Below are 22,302 nucleotides of genomic sequence, written 5' to 3' on the forward strand. Positions count from 1 at the left end.
CGGAGGAGCCATGCGCAAAATACGCTGACACACCCTGACTACGGATCACTATTTTGGGAACATTTCTCCGTATTACGGCCGTAAAAAACGGACCGTATTGTCTTACCCTGAGTGTGACTCCAGCCTATCATGAAGTACAATAGGTCACATAAAAAAAAAAAAAAACACACACCACAACACAATCTCAGAATCATCGGGATCCACTGAAGCTCCAGAGCTATAACCTCATAAAGGGACAGTGGTCAGATTTGTAAAAATTGTCCTGTCAGAAGGTGAAAAACATCTGGGGGGGTAAAGGGGGTTAATAAAACAAAATATATCAGAAGATGGAATACAATATGACCAGACACCTAGTGCAACGGGACCCCCTGCATACACACACACACATCCCCAGTCCAACGGGACCCCCTGCATACACACACACACACACATCCCCAGTCCAACGGGACCCCCTGCATACACACACACACACATCCCCAGTCCAACGGGACCCCCTGCATACATACACACACACATCCCCAGTCCAACGGGACCCCCTGCATACACACACACACCCAGTCCAACGGGACCCACTGCATACACCCACACATACAAACACATCCCTAGTCCAACGGGACCCCTGTGCGCACACACACACCTAGTGCAACGGAACCCCCTGCATACACACCCAGTCCAAGAGGACCCCCTGTAAGACGAGGGACTGGTCCGGACGTACCTTTCTTGCACCGTTCCAGGACCGTCACCTTTAATGTCTGGGGAAAAGCTTAGAGACTCGTATCGACCTTTGCACTCGACATCAGGGGGCGTAGCTAGGATAAAAAGGGTTAAGCGCACGAAAAGGGAGTCAGACTTGGCGGGAGCACGCAGCAGGGGAAGTTTGGTGCTCCGTCCTGTGAGCACCGTGACAGCGCAGGTCTGCGTTATATTGTCCCTGCTGCCACTTACAAAGACTGACTGGAGAACTGTATTTTGTCCGCTGACTCCAATGCTGATCAAGGTACCCAACGCTACTGGTCACTAAATAACGCGTGCGTGCCGCCTAAGAAACACCGGGTGACTTACCGACAACTGTTCCCTCTCTCACCCACATACTTCTGCTGAGCTTTGTCAAGCCCCGGCAGTGTTGAAGACCATTTTTTGCTCTGCAACCCAAATCCTGGACCCAGGACCCCGTGCAAGGCATCAAGGACTCAGTCACCACCAGGAACGGGATCATCAATGCCTGCAGGACCACACCGGATTCATCACGTGCTGACCGCGTTGGCACCACCATTAGATTCCTAAGACTTTGCAGTCAGGAAGCCGTCAAACTGATAAGTTTACCCTTAATGAACAGTCGTTATATTTTTGCCCTCATTATTTCATTATTATCCAGAACACCTATTGTGCCTATATCCCTTGCCACATCCCTGTTACAGTAAAATTAACTTTAACCCTAGCTCTACTTCCTGTCCGTTACTGCATCCCGCAACCTGCTCCCCACCCCACACACCTCCCGAAAGCCGCCGCCACAACCTCCTCTTATGGCTAGGCCCGTCCTCATCGGGGCTGACAGCAGCATCTGCCCAAAGCTCAGGGGACCACGTGAATGGCTGCCTGCATGCCGGTACAGGGGCTGGCTGGCAAAATTTGGCCTGGGGGGCAAGCACACAGCAGTGGCCCATTAGCAGCAGCTCATCCTTAAGACTCTAGTGGCTCGTGAACATCCCAAGTATGGAAACTCATACTTGCAATCACTACGCTGGCAATTCCAGGGAATTGTGACCATGTGCACAGTGCTCTATCCTGATTCAGTAACGTGCCATCACATAGTCACTGAAGAGAATCATCTAGAGCCCAGAAAACAGTGTTGGGGGGGAGGGGAGAGAAAGTGTGTGGCTTGGAAACTGCATGTTGTCCTCATAAAATTGATTCATATATACTCACCTCCATTATAAAACAGACAAAACAGTCCGTACTTATCTATCCCGTTGAGGGCAGAGCAAAGTACTGCAGTGCGCAGGCGCTGGGCCTCTGACCTTTCCCGGGTCTTGCGCACTGCAGTACTTTGCTCTGCCCTCAACAGGATAGATAAGTACGCCTGCGCCGGAGCGCAATGCCAGGGAGCGATGAAGAAGCAGGAGGGTGGTGTTGTAAGAAGATGAGAGGCGCCGGACCCGGACCTGTGACGCCCATCGGACCGGACCGCACAGAACCACCCCCCGGGTGCGTATAATATAACTTATTTTTCAGGTCAGATCGGGGTGTGAAGGAACAAATTATGAAAGGTTCTCCATTTTGTGTTGGATTCTCCATTTTGTGTTTTTGACTCCATTTTCTTGTTGCTTAAAGATAAATTCTGTTATTTAATTAGGTAAAAGGTTACAGCTGCCATGAAGTAACTTTATCTTGTTGTTCACAAGCCTGGTATGCAACTAGGCTATTGTTCATAATTGGTATAAAGACCTTGAGTCTTCTGTCTCGAGCCAGATAATAGATTCGTGGGTGTATCACTATACAAGACTGAGGCATCTGTTAGAAAAACACATACTGTGCCAAAAAGACATGACTATATCTGTAGTTTCCATTTTTCCTGTATCCTCATGGGTTAAGTTTTTCCTGCATTCTTATAGGTTAAGAACTGTGAGCGTGTTCTTATGCTGATTGGTTGAAGTATAATTTCTGTGACTATGAAAACTCATACACAAAATAAACGGGGGCCAGAGATCAGCTCGATCCCCCATACAGAGGCACACGTCTCCGTCTGGTCATTTTCAGTTGCCGGCAACGCCCTGTATATTAATTTGGAAATCACTGGGTTAACCGTGAAGGATCAATTTACATCCTCCCTCAACAGGGGCTTATCTGCATTATTATAGAATGTCGAATATCAGCCCTGAAAGGCGGTGGCCGCATCTTATAGCAGAAAAACGAGGTGACAGGTTCCCTTTAACCCCTTAAGCCCTGAGGGTGGTTTGCACGTTAATGACCGAGCCAATTATTACAATTCTGACCACTGTCCCTTTATGAGGTTATAACTCTGGAGCTTCAACGGATCCCGGTGATTCTGACATTGTTTTCTCGAGACATATTGTACTTCATGATAGTGGGAAAATTTCTTTGATATTACCTGCGTTTATTTGTGATAAAAACGGAAATTCGCAATTTTCCAACTTTGAATTTTTATGCCCTTAAATCACAGACATATGTCACACAAAATGCTTAATAAGTAACATTTCCCACATGTCTACTTTACAACAGCACAATTTTCGAACCAAAATTTTTTTTTGTGACAGAGTTATAAGGGTTAAAAGTTGACCAGCAATTTCTCATTTTTACAACACCATTTTTTTTAGGGACCACATCTCATTTGAAGTCATTTTGAGGGGTCTATATGATAGAAAATACCCAAGTGTGACACAATTCTAAAAACTGCACCCCTCAAGGTGCTCAAAACCACATTCAAGAAGTTTATTAACCCTTCAGGTGCTTCACAGGAATTTTTGGAATGTTTAAAAAAAACAAACAAAAAAAAACGAACATTTATTTATTTTTTTCACAAAAAATTTACTTCAGCTCCAACTTGTTTTATTTTACCAAGGGTAACAGGAGAAAATAGACCCCAAAAGTTGTTGTACAATTTGTCCTGAGTACCCCGATACCCCATATGTGGGGGTAAACCACTGTTTGGGCGCATGGCAGAGCTCGGAAGGGAAGGAGCGCCATTTGACTTTTCAATGCAAAATTGGCTGGAATTGAGATCAGATGCCATGTCGCGTTTGGAGAGCCCCTGATGTGCCTAAACAGTGGAAACCCCCCAATTATAACTGAAACCCTAATCCAAACACACCCCTAACCCCAACCGTAAATGTAATCCAAACCCTAACCCTAGCCCCAACCCTAACGGGAAAATGGAAATAAATACATTTTTTATTTTTCCCTAACTAAGGGGGTGATGAAGGGGGGTTTGATTTACTTTTACAGCGAGTTTTTTAGCAGATTTTTATGATTGGCAGCCGTCACACACTGAAAGACGCTTTTTATTGCAAAAAATATTTTTTGCGTTACCGCATTTTGAGACCTATAATTTTTCCATATTTTGGCCCACAGAGTCATGTGAGGTCTTGTTTTTTGCGGGACGAGTTGACGTTTTTATTGGTAACATTTTCGGACACGTGACCATTTTTGATCACTTTTTATTCCGATTTTTGTGAGGCAGAATGACCAAAAACCAGCTATTCATGAATTTCTTTTGGGGGAGGCGTTTATACCGTTCCGCGTTTGGTAAAATGGATAAAGCAGTTTTATTCTTCGGGTCAGTACGATTACAGCGATACCTCATTTATATCATTTTTTTATGTTTTTGCGCTTTTATACGATAAAAACTATTTTATAGAAAAACTAATTATTTTTGCATCGCTTTATTCTGAGGACTATAACTTTTTTATTTTTTCGCTGATGATGCTGTATGGCGGATCGTTTTTTGCGGGACAAGATGACGTTTTCAGCGGTACCATGGTTATTTATATCCGTCTTTTTGATCGCGTGTTATTTCACTTTGTTCGGTGGTATGATAATAAAGCGTTGTGTTTTTACCTTGTGTTTTTTTTACGGTGTTCACTGAAGGGGTTAACTAGTGGGACAGTTTTATAGGTCGGGTCGTTACGGATGCGGCGATACTAAATATGTGTACTTTTATTGTTTTTTTTTAATTTAGATAAAGGAATGTATTTATTGGAACAATATTTATTTTTATTTTTTTTAACACATGTAAATATATATATTTTTTTTACTTTTTCCCAGGGGGGTGCGGCATCACTGTATAGTGACAGATCGCTGATCTTACACTTTGCTGTGCACTGTGTCAGATGAGCGATCTGACGTGCACAGCTCCTGGAGGCTTCCCGGCGCTTGCTCTGAGCAGGCGCTGGTAAGCCACCTTCCTGCAGGACCCGGATGCAGCCCCGCGGCCATTTTGGATCCAGACCTGCAGGGAGGAAGAGGTAAGAGACCCTCGGAGCAATGTGATCACATCGCGTTGCTCCGGGGGTCTCAGGGAAGCAGCCAGGGAGCCCCCTCCCTGCGTGATGCTTCCCTATACCGCCGGAACACTGCGATCATGTTTTATCGCAGTGTGCCGGGGGGTTAATGTGCCGGGGGCGGTCCGTGACCACTCCTAGCACATAGTGCTGGATGTCAGCTGCGATAGTCAGCTGACACCCGGCCGCGCTCCCCCCATGAGCGCGGCTGATCGCACTGGATGTATTATCCCGCCACTGGGAATTAAGTCCCAGGTCACCTTGACGGGATAGTACGTCCAATGGGATTAAGGGGTTAAACTTGTGTAAATGTTAGCTTAGTGCAGTGTCAGTGTGTTAATGTACTCCCAGACCACAGTCTTCTCCAGTATCCAGCGCCACTCCTCTTCTAAGGGTGAGTGTCCACGGTCAGTAAACGCTGCGTGATTGACGCTGCAGCATCAAACACGCAGCGTCCAGATGTTCCAGCATAGTGGAGGGGATTTTTTGAAATCCCGTGTCCACTATGCGTGGAAACCCGCACGCGGCGGCCCTGAGACTCTGGACATGCTGCGCGTCTTTTCGGATCGCAGCATGTCCGTGCTACCTGCGGCGACGCTGCGTCGCCGCAGGTAATATCACAGGGCCCTATGGGGAGGGGTGCGATGATCCCGGATGTGTACAGTACACATCCGGCATGATCGCGTCCCAGAAAGGGGGCGGGGCTTAGCGCCGATAACGCCGGCCATCCTGAGCGTGGACACGCACCCTAAGTCACCTGACGGCTATTCACACTGTCACACTGGGCTCTGTGACCCATATGTGGCCTTTACAATACAAGTCTATGGAGCATGAGAACAAGGCTCAAAATGAGGATCCATAGACTTACATTGTAAAGACACTGCCAGGTCACATACAGGCGCTTCTCACAAAATTAGAACATCAAACTCGCCTGACCTTAACCCTATAAAGAATCTATGGAATATTGTCAAGAGGAAGATGAGACACCAGACCTAACAATGCAGACGAGCTGAAAGCTGTTATCAAAGCAACCTGGGCTTCCATAACCCCTCAGCAGTGCCACAGGCTGATCGCCTCCAGGCCACGCAGCATTGATGCAGTAATTGATGCACAAGGAGCCGCGACCAAGTATTGAGAGCATTTACTGATCATACATTCCAGTAGAAGAACATTTCAGATTTTATAACCATTTGTCAGGCTCTTATAAAGTATTCTAATTTACTGAGATAATGACTTTTGGGTTTTCATTGGCTGTAAGCCATAATCATCAACATTATACAATATATTGTACTATGAATGCAGACAGCAGATATTCCACCAGTCACATATCCTGTATATAACATCTGGAGTCTGGGCACACAGTATGGGGCCACGTCACAGACCAGGACTGTTGTGGAGGCCAAAGCAATAGGCGGAAATTAATTCTGCTCAATATATTATTATTAACATATTAATTACAATTCATATTAAAACAACAATATCATAAAATATAATATTAACGGTCATTTGGGGGCCCTGCTTCATATGGATGATGTGTCCTATGTCATCCACACCGCGCTCCCCATCGCTCTCCTGTGCTGGCGCATTATAGTACTGTGCTCTGCCCTCAGCAGCTGTATACTGCCCCCTGTATACGGCACCCCGTGTACGCTGCCCCCTGTATACGGCACCCCGTGTATACAGCACCCCGTGTACACTGCCCCCTGTATACAGCACCCCGTGTACACTGCCCCCTGTATACAGCACCCCGTGTACACTGCCCCCTGTATACAGCACCCCGTGTACACTGCCCCCTGTATACAGCACCCCGTGTACACTGCCCCCTGTATACAGCACCCCGTGTACACTGCCCCCTGTATACAGCACCCCGTGTACACTGCCCCCTGTATATAGCACCCCGTGTACACTGCCCCCTGTATATAGTACCCGTGTACACTGCCCCCTGTATATAGTACCTGTGTACGCCGCCCCCTGTATATAGTACCTGTGTACGCTGCCCCCTGTATATAGTACCCGTGTACACTGCCCCCTGTATATAGTACCTGTGTACACTGCCCCCTGTATATAGTACCTGTGTACGCTGCCCCCTGTATATAGTACCTGTGTACACTGCCCCCTGTATATAGTACCCGTGTACGCTGCCCCCTGTATATAGTACCTGTGTACACTGCCCCCTGTATATAGTACCTGTGTACACTGCCCCCTGTATATAGTACCCGTGTACGCTGCCCCCTGTATATAGTACCTGTGTACACTGCCCCCTGTATATAGTACCTGTGTACACTGCCCCCTGTATATAGTACCTGTGTACGCTGCCCCCTGTATATAGTACCCGTGTACACTGCCCCCTGTATATAGTACCTGTGTACACTGCCCCCTGTATATAGTACCTGTGTACGCTGCCCCCTGTATATAGTACCTGTGTACACTGCCCCCTGTATATAGTACCCGTGTACGCTGCCCCCTGTATATAGTACCTGTGTACACTGCCCCCTGTATATAGTACCTGTGTACACTGCCCCCTGTATATAGTACCCGTGTACGCTGCCCCCTGTATATAGTACCTGTGTACACTGCCCCCTGTATATAGTACCTGTGTACACTGCCCCCTGTATATAGTACCTGTGTATTATGAATAGATTAATATATCATGAGATAATATGATGGATAGATGATAGTGATGAGCGAATATACTCGTTACTCGAGATTTCTCGAGCATGCTCTGGGGTCCTCCGAGTATTTTTTAGTGCTCGGAGTTTTAGTTTTTCTTGCCGCAGCTGAATGGTTTACATCTGTTATCTAGCATAAGTACATGTGGGGGTTGTCAAGTTGCTAGGGAATCCCCACATGTACTTATGCTGCTAACAGATGTAAGGCTACGTTCACATTTGCGCTGTGCGCCGCAGCGTCGGCGACGCAGAGCACAACGCAAACAAAACCGCAACAAAACGCACGCTAATGCGCCGCATGCGTCCTTTTTGGCCGAAAGTTGGACACAAAAAAAATGCAACTTGTTGCGTTATCTGCGCCCAACGCTTGCGGCCAAGTAAACGCATGCGTCGCAAAACGCAGCACAACGCATGTCCATGCGCCCCCATGTTAAATATAGGGGCGCATGACGCATGCGGCGACGCTGCGGCGCTGAACGCTAATGTGAACGTAGACTAAAAAATACTCGGAGGTCACCCGAGCAACGTCCATCAGTAATCCTGAGCGCTGCCGTAGAGTCAGAAGTCACTACAGCGGCGTGTGCAGGACACGGGGCACACGGTCAGTCCCTGTTATGGCGGGGTAGATGCTAGAGTGTATGGGCTCCTTCCAGGTGTGACGTCATTTCCGGGGGCGTGTCCTATCGGGAGGGGGCGTGTTCTCCAAGGCGGCAAAGGAAAGCAGCATGACAGCTTGTGGACGCCATGGAGGTCAGTGGTTTCAGGGTGAAAAATGCTACTTGCCGATCGCTATTCGCTATTGGGGGGAGGCCCTGTGGTGGTCGACCTACTTGTCTGTGTGGGGAGTGACCCGTGGTGGGATTTTGGGGGGCTCCGCTGCTGCTGGCTATTGTGGGGGGCCTCCGCTGCTGCTGGCTATTGTGGGGGGCCTCCGCTGCTGCTGGCTATTTTGGGGGTCTCTGCTGCTGCTGGCTATTGTGGGGGACCCCTGCGGTGGGATTTTGGGGCTCCGCTGCTGCTGGCTATTGTGGGGGACCCCTGTGGTGAGATTTTGGGGGGCTCCGCTGCTGCTGGCTACTGTGGGGGATCCCTGCGGTGGGATTTTGGTGGGCTCCGCTGCTGCTGGCTATTGTGGGGGACCCCTGTGGTGGGATTTTGGTGGGCTCCGCTGCTGCTGGCTATTGTGGGGGACCCCTGTGGTGAGATTTTGGGGGGCTCCGCTGCTGCTGGCTATTGTGGGGGACCCCTGCGGTGGGATTTTGGGGGGCTCCGCTGCTGCTCGCTATCGTGGGGGACCGCTGCGGTGTAGTTTTGGGGGGCTCCGCTGCTGCTGGCTATTGTGGGGGACCCCGGTGGTGGGGTTTTGGGGGGCTCCGCTGCTGCTGGCTATTGTGGGGGACCCCTGTGGTAGGATTTTGGGGGGCTCTGCTGCTGCTGGCTATTGTGGGGGATCCCAGCGGTGGGATTTGGGGGGGCTCCGCTGCTGCTGGCTATTGTGGGGGACCCCTGCGGTGGGATTTTGGGGGGCTCCGCTGCTGCTGGCTACTGTGGGGGATCCCTGCGGTGGGATTTTGGTGGGCTCCGCTGCTGCTGGCTATTGTGGGGGACCCCTGTGGTGGGATTTTGGTGGGCTCCGCTGCTGCTGGCTATTGTGGGGGACCCCTGCGGTGGGATTTTGGGGGGCTCCGCTGCTGCTCGCTATCGTGGGGGACCGCTGCGGTGTAGTTTTGGGGGGCTCCGCTGCTGCTGGCTATTGTGGGGGACCCCGGTGGTGGGGTTTTGGGGGGCTCCGCTGCTGCTGGCTATTGTGGGGGACCCCTGTGGTAGGATTTTGGGGGGCTCTGCTGCTGCTGGCTATTGTGGGGGATCCCAGCGGTGGGATTTGGGGGGGCTCCGCTGCTGGCTGCTGCTGGCTATTGTGGGGGACCCCTGCGGTGGGATTTTGGGGGGCTCCGCTGCTGCTGGCTATTGTGGGGGACCCCTGCGGTGGGATTTGGGGGGGCTCCGCTGCTGCTCGCTATTGTGGGGGACCGCTGCGGTGTAGTTTTGGGGGGCTCCGCTGCTGCTCGCTATTGTGGGGGACCCCTGCGGTGGGATTTTGGGGCTCCGCTGCTGCTGGCTATTGTGGGGGACCCCTGTGGTGAGATTTTGGGGGGCTCCGCTGCTGCTGGCTACTGTGGGGGATCCCTGCGGTGGGATTTTGGTGGGCTCCGCTGCTGCTGGCTATTGTGGGGGACCCCTGTGGTGGGATTTTGGTGGGCTCCGCTGCTGCTGGCTATTGTGGGGGACCCCTGCGGTGGGATTTTGGGGGGCTCCGCTGCTGCTCGCTATCGTGGGGGACCGCTGCGGTGTAGTTTTGGGGGGCTCCGCTGCTGCTGGCTATTGTGGGGGACCCCGGTGGTGGGGTTTTGGGGGGCTCCGCTGCTGCTGGCTATTGTGGGGGACCCCTGTGGTAGGATTTTGGGGGGCTCTGCTGCTGCTGGCTATTGTGGGGGATCCCAGCGGTGGGATTTGGGGGGGCTCCGCTGCTGCTGGCTATTGTGGGGGACCCCTGCGGTGGGATTTTGGGGGGCTCCGCTGCTGCTGGCTATTGTGGGGGACCCCTGTGGTAGGATTTTGGGGGGCTCTGCTGCTGTTGGCTATTGTGGGGGATCCCTGCGGTGGGGTTTTGGTGGGCTCCGCTGCTGCTCGCTATTGTGGGGGACCCCTGCAGTAGGATTTTGGGGGTCTCTGCTGCTGCTGGCTATTGTGGGGGATCCCTGCGGTGGGATTTTGGGGGGCTCCGCTGCTGCTGGCTACTGTGGGGGACCGCTGCGGTGTAGTTTTGGGGGGCTCCGCTGCTGCTGGCTATTGTGGGGGACCCCTGTGGTGGGATTTTGGTGGGCTCCGCTGCTGCTGGCTATTGTGGGGGACCCCTGCGGTGGGATTTTGGGGGGCTCCGCTGCTGCTCGCTATTGTGGGGGACCGCTGCGGTGTAGTTTTGGGGGGCTCCGCTGCTGCTGGCTATTGTGGGGGACCCCGGTGGTGGGGTTTTGGGGGGCTCCGCTGCTGCTGGCTATTGTGGGGGACCCCTGTGGTGGGGTTTTGGGGGGCTCCGCTGCTGCTGGCTATTGTGGGGGACCCCTGCGGTGGGATTTTGGGGGGCTCCGCTGCTGCTGGCTATTGTGGGGGACCGCTGCGGTGTGGTTTTGGGGGGCTCCGCTGCTGCTGGCTATTGTGGGGGACCCCTGTGGTGGGGTTTTGGGGGGCTCTGCTGCTGCTGCCGGCTATTGTGGGGGACCCCTGTGGTAGGATTTTGGGGGGCTCTGCTGCTGCTGGCTATTGTGGGGGATCCCTGTGATGGGGTTTGGAGGTGACGTGCTGCTTACGGGGTGGACCCCTTTTAGTGGGGGCGACCTGCTGCTGGCTATTGGGGAGACCCTGGTGGTGGGGTTTGAGGGCGACATGCTTGTGGTCGGGTTTTGGGAGGGCGTGACCTGCTGTCTATTGGGGGGGACCCTTGTGGTGGATGTGGGGGGAGACCTGCTGCAAGCTATTGGGGGACCCCTGTGGTGGGATGTGGGGGTGACCTGCTTGTGGTGGGATGTGGGGAGGCGACCTGCATGTGAGGGGTGACCTGCTGCAGGCTATTTGGGGGACCCCTGTGGTCAGATTTGAGGGCGACCTGCTTGTGGGGAGGCGACCTGCTTGTCGTTGAATGTGGGGAGGCGACCTGCTTGTCGTTGAATGTGGGGAGGCGACCTGCTTGTCGTTGAATGTGGGGAGGCGACCTGCTTGTCGTTGAATGTGGGGAGGCGACCTGCTTGTCGTTGAATGTGGGGAGGCGACCTGCTTGTCGTTGAATGTGGGGGGGTCCACGTCCGATGGGGATTTGTGCTGGGTGGGGGGGGGTCCACGTGTGATGGGGGTTTGTGCGGGGTGGGGGGTCTGCATCTGGGGGTTTCTGCTGGGTGGGGGGTTCCGCGTCCGGTGGGGGTTGTACGTCCGATGGGGGTTTGTGGGGGTTGGACGTCCGATGAGAGTTTAAGCTAGGGTGGCGTTCGATTGGAGGGGGTGTCTGATGGGATTTATGGTTGGGGCAGGGGGCGTCATATTTGGATTTACGCTTGAGGGGAGGGAATGTCTGGTGGGCTTTGGATTTATCCTGTGGGGTCCGCTGGTTAATGTGAGGTGGATGTTTCTGACTGGGGGAGCGAGGTTATGCTGTGTGGCCCGCTGGTTAATGTGAGGTGGAGGTTTCTGACTGGGGGAGCGAGTTTATGCTGTGTGGCCATCTGGTTGATGTGGGGGGGGCTAATGCTTCATTGGGGTACACAAAAAAAATGAGTGTATGCTGCTTATGCTATGCAAAAAAATTTTTGAGGTATTTCCCTGTAGAGTAGGCCACACCACCAACTGGCACGAAGCTAATCCTTTTTAGCTTAATGTCAGTAGGAGGCAGACATGGGTCTGGACCACCCAGCCCAGTTCTGACTTAGGTTTTGGGGGTTTTTTTTATTAACGATTTTCCTTTTTCTTTTCTTTTTTTTTCAGATACGGCTTTTGAGGGCGACAGTGGAATTGTCACTCTAATCTCCCACCTAGAATTGTCACTACCGTATCATCTGTGGTCTACGAGGCAAGGCCCTAACACATCAAGATTGTTTGTGGTTCCCCAGAGGACGGTCCATGCCATGAATCCCCCTACCCTCCGGCCCCCCCAGAGCCAGATAGAGTAGGGAGGGAAGACTAATCCGTTATGTGCCAGCCGCCGAAAGGTCTGCGTCCAGGTTATTCCATGCCCATCTTCATCATCGGTCTGTGAAGAATGATGTGTGATCTTCAGGCAGTGAGGGGGTTACTTTTAAATAAAAAAAAAAAAAAAAAATGGACAGGACAAGTATGTCCTAGTTTGCCCCTGAGCAATATGGACGTCTCCTGGGGAAACCTTCCTATTCATGCAGCCTCCATGTTTTCCAGAGGCTCCTGTGACCCTGCTCTTAAAATATCCAGGCTTCGGTCTAGGACTTCTCTGGTGGCCGGTCCACACCGCCAGTGCCCTGAACAATCATGCACGCCAACTTTCTAGTGCGTCGTACTCTGCACCTATCAGTTTAAGAGTACTTCGCTTCTGCAACAGAGTACTAAAGTCTGCCTCCCAAGAGATCTGCTGTTCAATTTTGGTTGTCTTGGAAATGTTCTGTCCAAAAAACCGACGGGACAACTCTCCGACCCGCCAGGAAAAGACGAGACCTTCCTTTAAGCCCCCGTCTCACATAGCGAGATCGCTAGCGAGATCGCTGCTGAGTCACAAGTTTTGTGACGCAACAGCGACCTCAGTAGCGATCTCGCTATGTGTGACACGTACCAGCGATCAGGCCCCTGCTGTGAGATCGCTGGTCGTGTCGGAATGGCCTGGACCATTTTTTGGTCGTTGAGGTCCCGCTGACATCGCTGAATCGGTGTGTGTGACACCGATCCAGCGATGTCTTCACTGGTAACCAGGGTAAACATCGGGTTACTAAGCGCAGGGCCGCGCTTAGTAACCCGATGTTTACCCTGGTTACCAGCGTAAATGTAAAAAAACAAACAGTACATACTCACCATCTGATGTCCGTCAGGTCCCTTGCCGTCTGCTTCCTGCTCTGACTGTGAGCGCCGGCCGTACAGTGAGAGCACAGCACAGCAGTGACGTCACCGCTGCGCTCTGCTCTCACTGTACGGCGGTGCTGCAGGGGGACTTCGGCATCATTGAAGACAGTTTCAACAATGCCGAAGTCGTTCCCCTGATCGTTGGTCGCTGGAGAGAGCGGTCTGTGTGACAGCTCCCCAGCGACCACACAACGACTTACCAACGATCACGGCCAGGTCGTATCGCTGGTCGTGATCTTTGGTAAATCGCTATGTGAGACGGGGCCTTTAGGCCAACCCCCTCCTGGCATCCATGAACCCACCAGCACTGGTCTGCTAGGCCTGGATCTAGCAGACTCTCTTCGACATGATGGGGCGTTCCCACCTTGGATGTTTCTCAGGGTCGGCTGCCGTGTCCTTCACAATTCAAGGCCGGTATTATGATCTCTGGTCTGGGACACCGAAACCTCAGACATCGGAGGCAGGCCTGGGGGGAACAGAGCCACATACCAAACCGACAGTCCAGCCCGCATGCACCAACAGCATACTACAGTTTTACAATACTTTAGAAATGCATAAAATGAAACAAGCAAAGGCATAAAGTTATTCAATGCAAAAAAATGCAGTTTTATAAAATTGGAAATGTTTCTATATCTAATGGTAAAATGATATTTATCCAGTATTTCTATAAGTAAAAGTCTGAGATTTCTGTGGGAAATGGTAATTTGTTCCTCTTAAACCAGTTCTGAATGTAAATAAAACATTGCTCTGATGAAGTCTCCACATTGTATTTTTGCCTTTCATTTCATGCGCAGGGCAGGACAAGCCCATGATGTATCTGTGTTAAGGTACCTTCACATTAAGCGACGCTGCAGCGATAGCGACAACGATGCCGATCGCTGCAGCATCGCTGTTTGATCGCTGGAGAGCTGTCACACAGACCGCTCTCCAGCGACCAACGATGCCGAGGTCCCCGGTTAACCAGGGTAAACATCGGGTTGCTAAGCGCAGGGCCGCGCTTAGTAACCTGATGTTTACCCTGGCTACCAGCGTAAAATGTAAAAAAACCAAACAGTACATACTTACATTCGCGTCCCCCGGCGTCCGCTTCCAGCACTGACTGAGCGCCGGCCCTAACAGCAGAGCTGTGCTGTACTTTCACTTTCACTTTACGGCGCTCAGTCAGTGTGGGAAGCGGACGCCGGGGGATGCGAAGGTGAGTATGTACTGTTTGTTTTTTTGCATTTTACACTGGTAACCAGGGTAAACATCGGGTTACTAAGCGCGGCCCTGCGTAAAACAACGCTGGTATCGTTGCTTTTGGTGTCAAACACGACGATACACGCCGGTCTGACGACCAAATAAAGTTCTGAACTTTGTTCAACGACCAGCGATATCACAGCAGGATCCTGATCGCTGCTGCGTGTCAAATATCGCTAGCCAGGACGCTGCAAAGTCACGGATCGCTAGCGATATCGTTTAGTGTGAAGGTACCTTAACACATGGAAGGTGCTATAATAACAGCCGTAGGCTGGTTTCACACCAGCGTTCGGCAGGGCTGCGGACGGCAGCCTTCTTCCTCCGTTAAGGCTACTTTCACACTAACGTCGCTTGCTGTACGTCTCAATGCGTCGTTTTGGAGAAAAAACGCATCCTGCAAAGTTGCCTTCATGATGCATTTTTTCTCCATAGACTTTCATTAGCAACACATTGGGACGGATTGCCACACGTCGCACACAGAAAAGGTGAACGGATGGACTCTAAACGGATGGACTCTAAATGCCTGGTTTCCACCGTGAAGCATGGAGGAGGAGGTGTGATGGTGTGGGGGTGCTTTGCTGGTGACACTGTTGGGGATTTATTCAAAATTGAAGGCATACTGAACCAGCATGGCTACCACAGCATCTTGCAGCGACATGCTATACCATCCGGTTTGCTTTTAGTTGGACCATCGTTTATTTTTCAACAGGACAATGACCCCAAACACACCTCCAGGCTGTGTAAGGGCTATTTGACCAAGAAGGAGAGTGATGGGGTGCTATGCCAGATGACCTGGCCTCCACAGTCACCAGACCTGAACCCAATCGAGATGGTTTGGGGTGAGCTGGACCGCAGAGTGAAGGCAAAAAGGGCCAACAAGTGCTAAGCATCTCTGGGAACTCCTTTAAGATTGTTGGAAGACCATTCCCAGTGACTACCTCTTGAAGCTCATCAAGAGAATGCCAAGAGTGTGCAAAGCAGTCATCAAAGCAAAAGGTGGCTACTTTGAAAAACCTAGAATATAAGATATTTTCAGTTGCCTTACACTTTTATTAAGTATATAATTCCACATAGTTTTGATGCCTTCAGTGTGAATGTACAGTTTTCATAGTCATAAAAATACAGAAAAATCTTTAAATGAGGTGTGTCTAAACATTTGGTCTGTACTGTCTGTGTATGTATGTATGTGTGTGTATGTATGTATGTGTGTGTGTGTGTGTGTGTGTGTGTGTGTATATATATATATATATATATATATACACTCACTGGCCACTTTATTAGGTACACCTGTCCAACTTCTTGTTAACACTTAATTTCTAATCAGCCAATCACATGGCGGCAACTCAGTGCATTTAGGCATGTAGACATGGTCAAGACAATCTCCTGCAGTTCAAACCGAGCACCAGTATGGGGAAGAAAGGTGATTTGAGTGCCTTTGAACGTGGCATGGTTGTTGGTGCCAGAAGGGCTGGTCTGAGTATTTCAGAAACTGCTGATCTACTGGGATTTTCACGCACAACCATCTCTAGGGTTTACAGAGAATGGTCCGAAAAAGAAAAAAAATCCAGTGAGCGGCAGTTCTGTGGGCGGAAATGCCTTGTTGATGCCAGAGGTCAGAGGAGAATGGGCAGACTGGTTCGAGCTGATAGAAAGGCAACAGTGACTCAAATTGCCACCCGTTACAACCAAGGTAGGCCTAAGAGCATCTCTGAACGCACAGTGCGTCGAACTTTGAGGCAGATGGGCTACAGCAGCAGAAGACCACACCGGGTACCACTCCTTTCAGCTAAGAACAGGAAACTGAGGCTACAATTTGCACAAGCTCATCGAAATTGGACAGTAGAAGATTGGAAAAACGTTGCTTGGTCTGATGAGTCTCGATTTCTGCTGCGACATTCGGATGGTAGGGTCAGAATTTGGCGTAAACAACATGAAATCTTTGGGATGTGGTGGAACGGGAGATTCGCATCAGGGATGTGCAGCCGACAAATCTGCGGCAACTGTGTGATGCCATCATGTCAATATGGACCAAAATCTCTGAGGAATGCTTCCAGCACCTTGTTGAATCTATGTCACGAAGAATTGAGGCAGTTCTGAAGGCAAAAGGGGGTCCAACCCGTTACTAGCATGGTGTACCTAATAAAGTGGCCAGTGAGTGTATACCTGACAGGAGCCCATACATTCTGATGTCATCAGTAATATATACCTGACAGGAGCCCATACATTCTGATATCATAACTAATATATACCTGACAGGGGCCCATACATTCTGATATCATCACTAATATATACCTGACAGGAGCCCACACATTCTGATATCATCAGTAATATATACCTCACAGAGGCCCATACATTCTGATATTATCACTAATATACACCTGACAGGAGCCTACACATTCTGATACCGTCAATGATATATATACCTGATAGGAGCCCATACATTCTGATATCATCGCTTATATATACCTGACAGGAGCCCGTACAGTCTACAGTATATCTACAGTAATATATACCTGACAGGAGCCCGTACAGTCTATATCTACAATAATCTATACCTGACAGGAGCCCGTACAGTCTATATCTACAATAATATATACCTGACAGGAGCCTGTACAGTCTGTATCTACAATAATATATACCTGACAGGAGCCCGTACAGTCTATATCTACAATAATATATACCTGAAAGGAGTCTGTACAGTCTATATCTACAATAATATATACCAGGAAGGAGCCCATACACTCTAGCATCTTCAGTAATGAGCCGGCTAGAGTGTATGGACTGCAGTCAGGGAACCAGGAAGGAGCCCATACACTCTATATCTACAATAATATATACCTGACAGGAGCCCGTACAGTCTGTATCTACAATAATATATACCTGACAGGAGCCTGTACAGTCTGTATCTACAATAATATATATCTGACAGGAGTAGGTACAGTCTATATCTACAATAATATATATCTGACAGAAGCCCGTAGTCTGTATCTACAATAATATATACCTGACAGGAGCCCGTACAGTCTATATCTACAATAATATATACCTGACAGGAGCCCGTACAGTCTGTATCTACAATAATATATACCTGACAGGAGCCCGTACAGTCTATATCTACAATAATATATACCTGACAGGAGTCCGTACAGTCTATATCTACAATAATATATACCTGACAGGAGCCCGTACAGTCTATATCTACAATAATATATACCTGACAGGAGCCTGTACAGTCTGTATCTACAATAATATATACCTGACAGGAGCCCGTACAGTCTATATCTACAATAATATATACCTGACAGGAGCCCGTACAGTCTATATCTACAATAATATATACCTGACAGGAGCCTGTACAGTCTATATCTACAATAATATATACCTGACAGGAGCCCGTACAGTCTATATCTACAATAATATATACCTGACAGGAGCCCGTACAGTCTGTATCTACAATAATATATACCTGACAGGAGCCCGTACAGTCTGTATCTACAATAATATATACCTGACAGGAGCCCGTACAGTCTGTATCTACAATAATATATACCTGACAGGAGCCCGTACAGTCTATATCTACAATAATATATACCTGACAGGAGCCCGTACAGTCTATATCTACAATAATATATACCTGACAGGAGCCCGTACAGTCTGTATCTACAATAATATATACCTGACAGGAGCCCGTACAGTATATATCTACAATAATATATACCTGACAGGAGCCCGTACAGTCTGTATCTACAATAATATATACATGACAGGAGCCCGTACAGTCTATATCTACAATAATATATACCTGACAGGAGCCCGTACCGTCTATATCTACAATAATATATACCTGACAGGAGCCCGTACAGTCTATATCTACAATAATATATACCTGACAGGAGCCCGTACAGTCTATATCTACAATAATATATACCTGACAGGAGCCCGTACAGTCTATATCTACAATAATATATACCTGACAGGAGCCTGTACAGTCTATATCTACAATAATATATACCTGACAGGAGCCCGTACAGTCTATATCTACAATAATATATACCTGACAGGAGCCCGTACAGTCTATATCTACAATAATATATACCTGACAGGAGCCCGTACAGTCTATATCTACAATAATATATACCTGACAGGAGCCCGTACAGTCTATATCTACAATAATATATACCTGACAGGAGCCCGTACAGTCTATATCTACAATAATATATACCTGACAGGAGCCCGTACAGTCTATATCTACAATAATATATACCTGACAGGAGCCCGTACAGTCTATATCTACAATAATATATACCTGACAGGAGTCTGTACAGTCTATATCTACAATAATATATACCAGACAGGAGTCCGTACAGTCTATATCTACAATAATATATACCTGACAGGAGCCCGTACAGTCTGTATCTACAATTATATATACCTGACAGGAGTCCGTACAGTCTGTATCTACAATAATATATACCTGACAGGAGCCCGTACCGTCTATATCTACAATAATATATACCTGACAGGAGCCTGTACAGTCTGTATCTACAATAATATATACCTGACAGGAGCCCATACAGTCTATATCTACAATAATATATACCTGACAGGAGCCTGTACAGTCTGTATCTACAATAATATATACCTGACAGGAGCCCGTACAGTCTGTATCTACAATAATATATATCTGACAGAAGCCCGTAGTCTGTATCTACAATAATATATACCTGACAGGAGCCCGTACAGTCTATATCTACAATAATATATACCTGACAGGAGCCCGTACATTCTATATCTACAATAATATATACCTGACAGGAGCCCGTACAGTCTATATCTACAATAATATATACCTGACAGGAGCCCGTACAGTCTATATCTACAATAATATATACCTGACAGGAGCCTGTACAGTCTATATCTACAATAATATATACCTGACAGGAGCCCGTACAGTCTATATCTACAATAATATATACCTGACAGTAGCCCGTACAGTCTATATCTACAATAATATATACCTGACAGGAGCCCGTACCGTCTATATCTACAATAATATATACCTGACAGGAGCCTGTACAGTCTGTATCTACAATAATATATACCTGACAGGAGCCCGTACAGTCTATATCTACAATAATATATACCTGACAGGAGCCCGTACAGTCTATATCTACAATAATATATACCTGACAGGAGCCTGTACAGTCTATATCTACAATAATATATACCTGACAGGAGCCCGTACAGTCTATATCTACAATAATATATACCTGGAAGGAGCCCATACAGTCTATATCTACAATAATATATACCTGACAGGAGCCCATACAGTCTATATCTACAATAATATATACCTGACAGGAGCCCGTACAGTCTGTATCTACAATAATATATACCTGACAGGAGCCCATACAGTCTGTATCTACAATAGTATATACCTGACAGGAGCCCGTACAGTCTATATCTACAATAATATATACCTGACAGGAGCCCGTACAGTCTGTATCTACAATAATATATACCTGACAGGAGTCTGTACAGTCTATATCTACAATAATATATACCAGACAGGAGTCCGTACAGTCTATATCTACAATAATATATACCTGACAGGAGCCCGTACAGTCTGTATCTACAATTATATATACCTGACAGGAGTCCGTACAGTCTGTATCTACAATAATATATACCTGACAGGAGCCCGTACAGTCTGTATCTACAATAATATATACCTGACAGGAGCCCGTACAGTCTATATCTACAATAATATATACCTGACAGGAGCCCGTACAGTCTATATCTACAATAATATATACCTGACAGGAGCCTGTACAGTCTATATCTACAATTATATATAGCTGACAGGAGCCTGTACAGTCTATATCTACAATAATATATACCTGACAGGAGCCCGTACAGTCTATATCTACAATAATATATACCTGACAGGAGCCTGTACAGTCTATATCTACAATAATATATACCTGACAGGAGCCTGTACAGTCTATATCTACAATTATATATACCTGACAGGAGTCCGTACAGTCTGTATCTACAATAATATATACCTGACAGGAGCCCGTACAGTCTGTATCTACAATAATATATACCTGGAAGGAGCCCATACAGTCTAGTCTCTTCACCAGTGAGCTGGCTAGACTGTATGGGCTGCAGTCAGGACCTGGCAGGAGTCCATATATTCTGCTGGCTTTAATAATTTATACCTTGAAGGAGCACATACATTCTAGTGACATGTTTAGGCTGCAGTCAGGGCCAGGCAGCAACCCATAAAGTCTGCTATCTTCAAGAATATATACCTGGAAGGAGCCCATACACTCTAGCATCTTCAGTAGTGAGCCGGCTAGAGTGTATGGGCTGCAGTCAGGCACCTGGAAGGAGCCCATACACTCTAGCATCTTCAGTAATGAGCCGGCTAGAGTGTATGGGCTGCAGTCAGGAAACCAGGAAGGAGCCCATACACTCTATATCTACAATAATATATACCTGACAGGAGCCCATACACTCTAGCATCTTCACAGTGAGCCGGCTAGAGTGTATGGGCTGCAGTCAGGACCTGGAAGGAGCCCATACACTCTAGGCTCAACCCAAATGGCTGCCGGTCCTCTGCACGTGTTTACGTAGCACGCCGTACATGACACGCCCTTGAACTCTGTCTGACCCCCGGCTTATCCAATCCCAGCGCTCCGCCGGGTGCCATAGCAACGCAACGCTGCCTGCCGCGAGTCCAAGGCCTGAAGGCCAGCCGCTGCCTCAGCCTGCGGGGGAGTAACCGCCTCTAGCCCCGCCACCGCGCCGGGACCACCGCAGCCGCCTCCGTGCGCACGGACACTAAGCGGAGCCGGCAGAACAGCGGCGGGCCCCGCTCCCCTCCTGTCCCGGGCTCAGGCGTATACAGAGGCGGCACTTACGTGACCGGGCGGCGGTGTATCGGGGAGCTCCACCGTGCACAGCTGCGCCTTCAGGTCCGCAGGAGGCGACTTATCCCCGCACCCCATCACTGAGCCGGGAGCTGTGTGCGCTGTCCGACCTACTGGAGTTATACCGGGGACTGTCCGGAGCCGCCGCTGCCCGAGGTACTGTCCTATACCGGGGAGGTAGAGGCTAGATTGGAGTTGATTTCTTGAGGGGGAGGAGTGATTCCTTGAAATCATGATGTCACCGGAAGGGGCGGGGCCTCTTTTATTGACGAGCCGAGAGCAAGGAAGTTACTGCTGGAGAAGAGACGCGGGAAATGAGAGGCTGGCTGCAGCATGGTGCCGTGTGAGGAGAGGACCGAGGAGCTGCAGCATGGAGCCGTGTGAGGAGAGGACCGAGGAGCTGCAGCATGGAGCCGTGTGAGGAGAGGACCGAGGGGCTGCAGCATGGAGCCGTGTGAGGAGAGGACCGAGGGGCTGCAGCATGGAGCCGTGTGAGGAGAGGACCGAGGGGCTGCAGCATGGAGCCGTGTGAGGAGAGGACCGAGGAGCTGCAGCATGGAGCCGTGTGAGGAGAGGACCGAGGGGCCGCAGCATGGAGCCGTGTGAGGAGAGAACCGAGGGGCTGCAGCATGGAGCCGTGTGAGGAGAGGACCGAGGGGCTGCAGCATGGAGCCGTGTGAGGAGAGGACCGAGGGGCTGCAGCATGGAGCCGTGTGAGGAGAGGACCGAGGGGCTGCAGCATGGAGCCGTGTGAGGAGAGGACCGAGGGGCTGCAGCATGGAGCCGTGTGAGGAGAGGACCGAGGAG

The 22,302-nt window shown here is 49.4% G+C and overlaps 1 protein-coding gene and 1 long non-coding RNA gene across 3 annotated transcripts in view; one reads left to right on the top strand and one right to left on the bottom strand.

Annotated features, from left to right (window-relative positions):
• The window catches only part of LOC143808812 (killer cell lectin-like receptor subfamily B member 1A), a 38,891-nt gene extending 17,226 nt beyond the window's left edge, over positions 1 to 21,665 (bottom strand). For both annotated transcript variants that reach the window (XM_077291874.1, XM_077291873.1), the window contains exon 1: positions 21,487 to 21,665. In XM_077291874.1, the coding sequence (XP_077147989.1) occupies positions 21,487 to 21,573 (87 nt within the window). In that variant the 5' untranslated portion in view covers positions 21,574 to 21,665. The remainder of the gene's footprint in view (positions 1 to 21,486) is intronic.
• Positions 8,323 to 14,069, top strand: LOC143808811 (uncharacterized). The gene is made up of 2 exons (XR_013222008.1): positions 8,323 to 8,437; positions 12,221 to 14,069. It is a non-coding gene; the product is annotated as an uncharacterized LOC143808811 (long non-coding RNA).
• Positions 21,666 to 22,302: the final 637 nt, after the last annotated feature.

This window comes from Ranitomeya variabilis, chromosome 2 (assembly GCF_051348905.1).
Source record: "Ranitomeya variabilis isolate aRanVar5 chromosome 2, aRanVar5.hap1, whole genome shotgun sequence".
Classification (NCBI taxonomy): Eukaryota; Metazoa; Chordata; class Amphibia; order Anura; family Dendrobatidae; genus Ranitomeya; species Ranitomeya variabilis.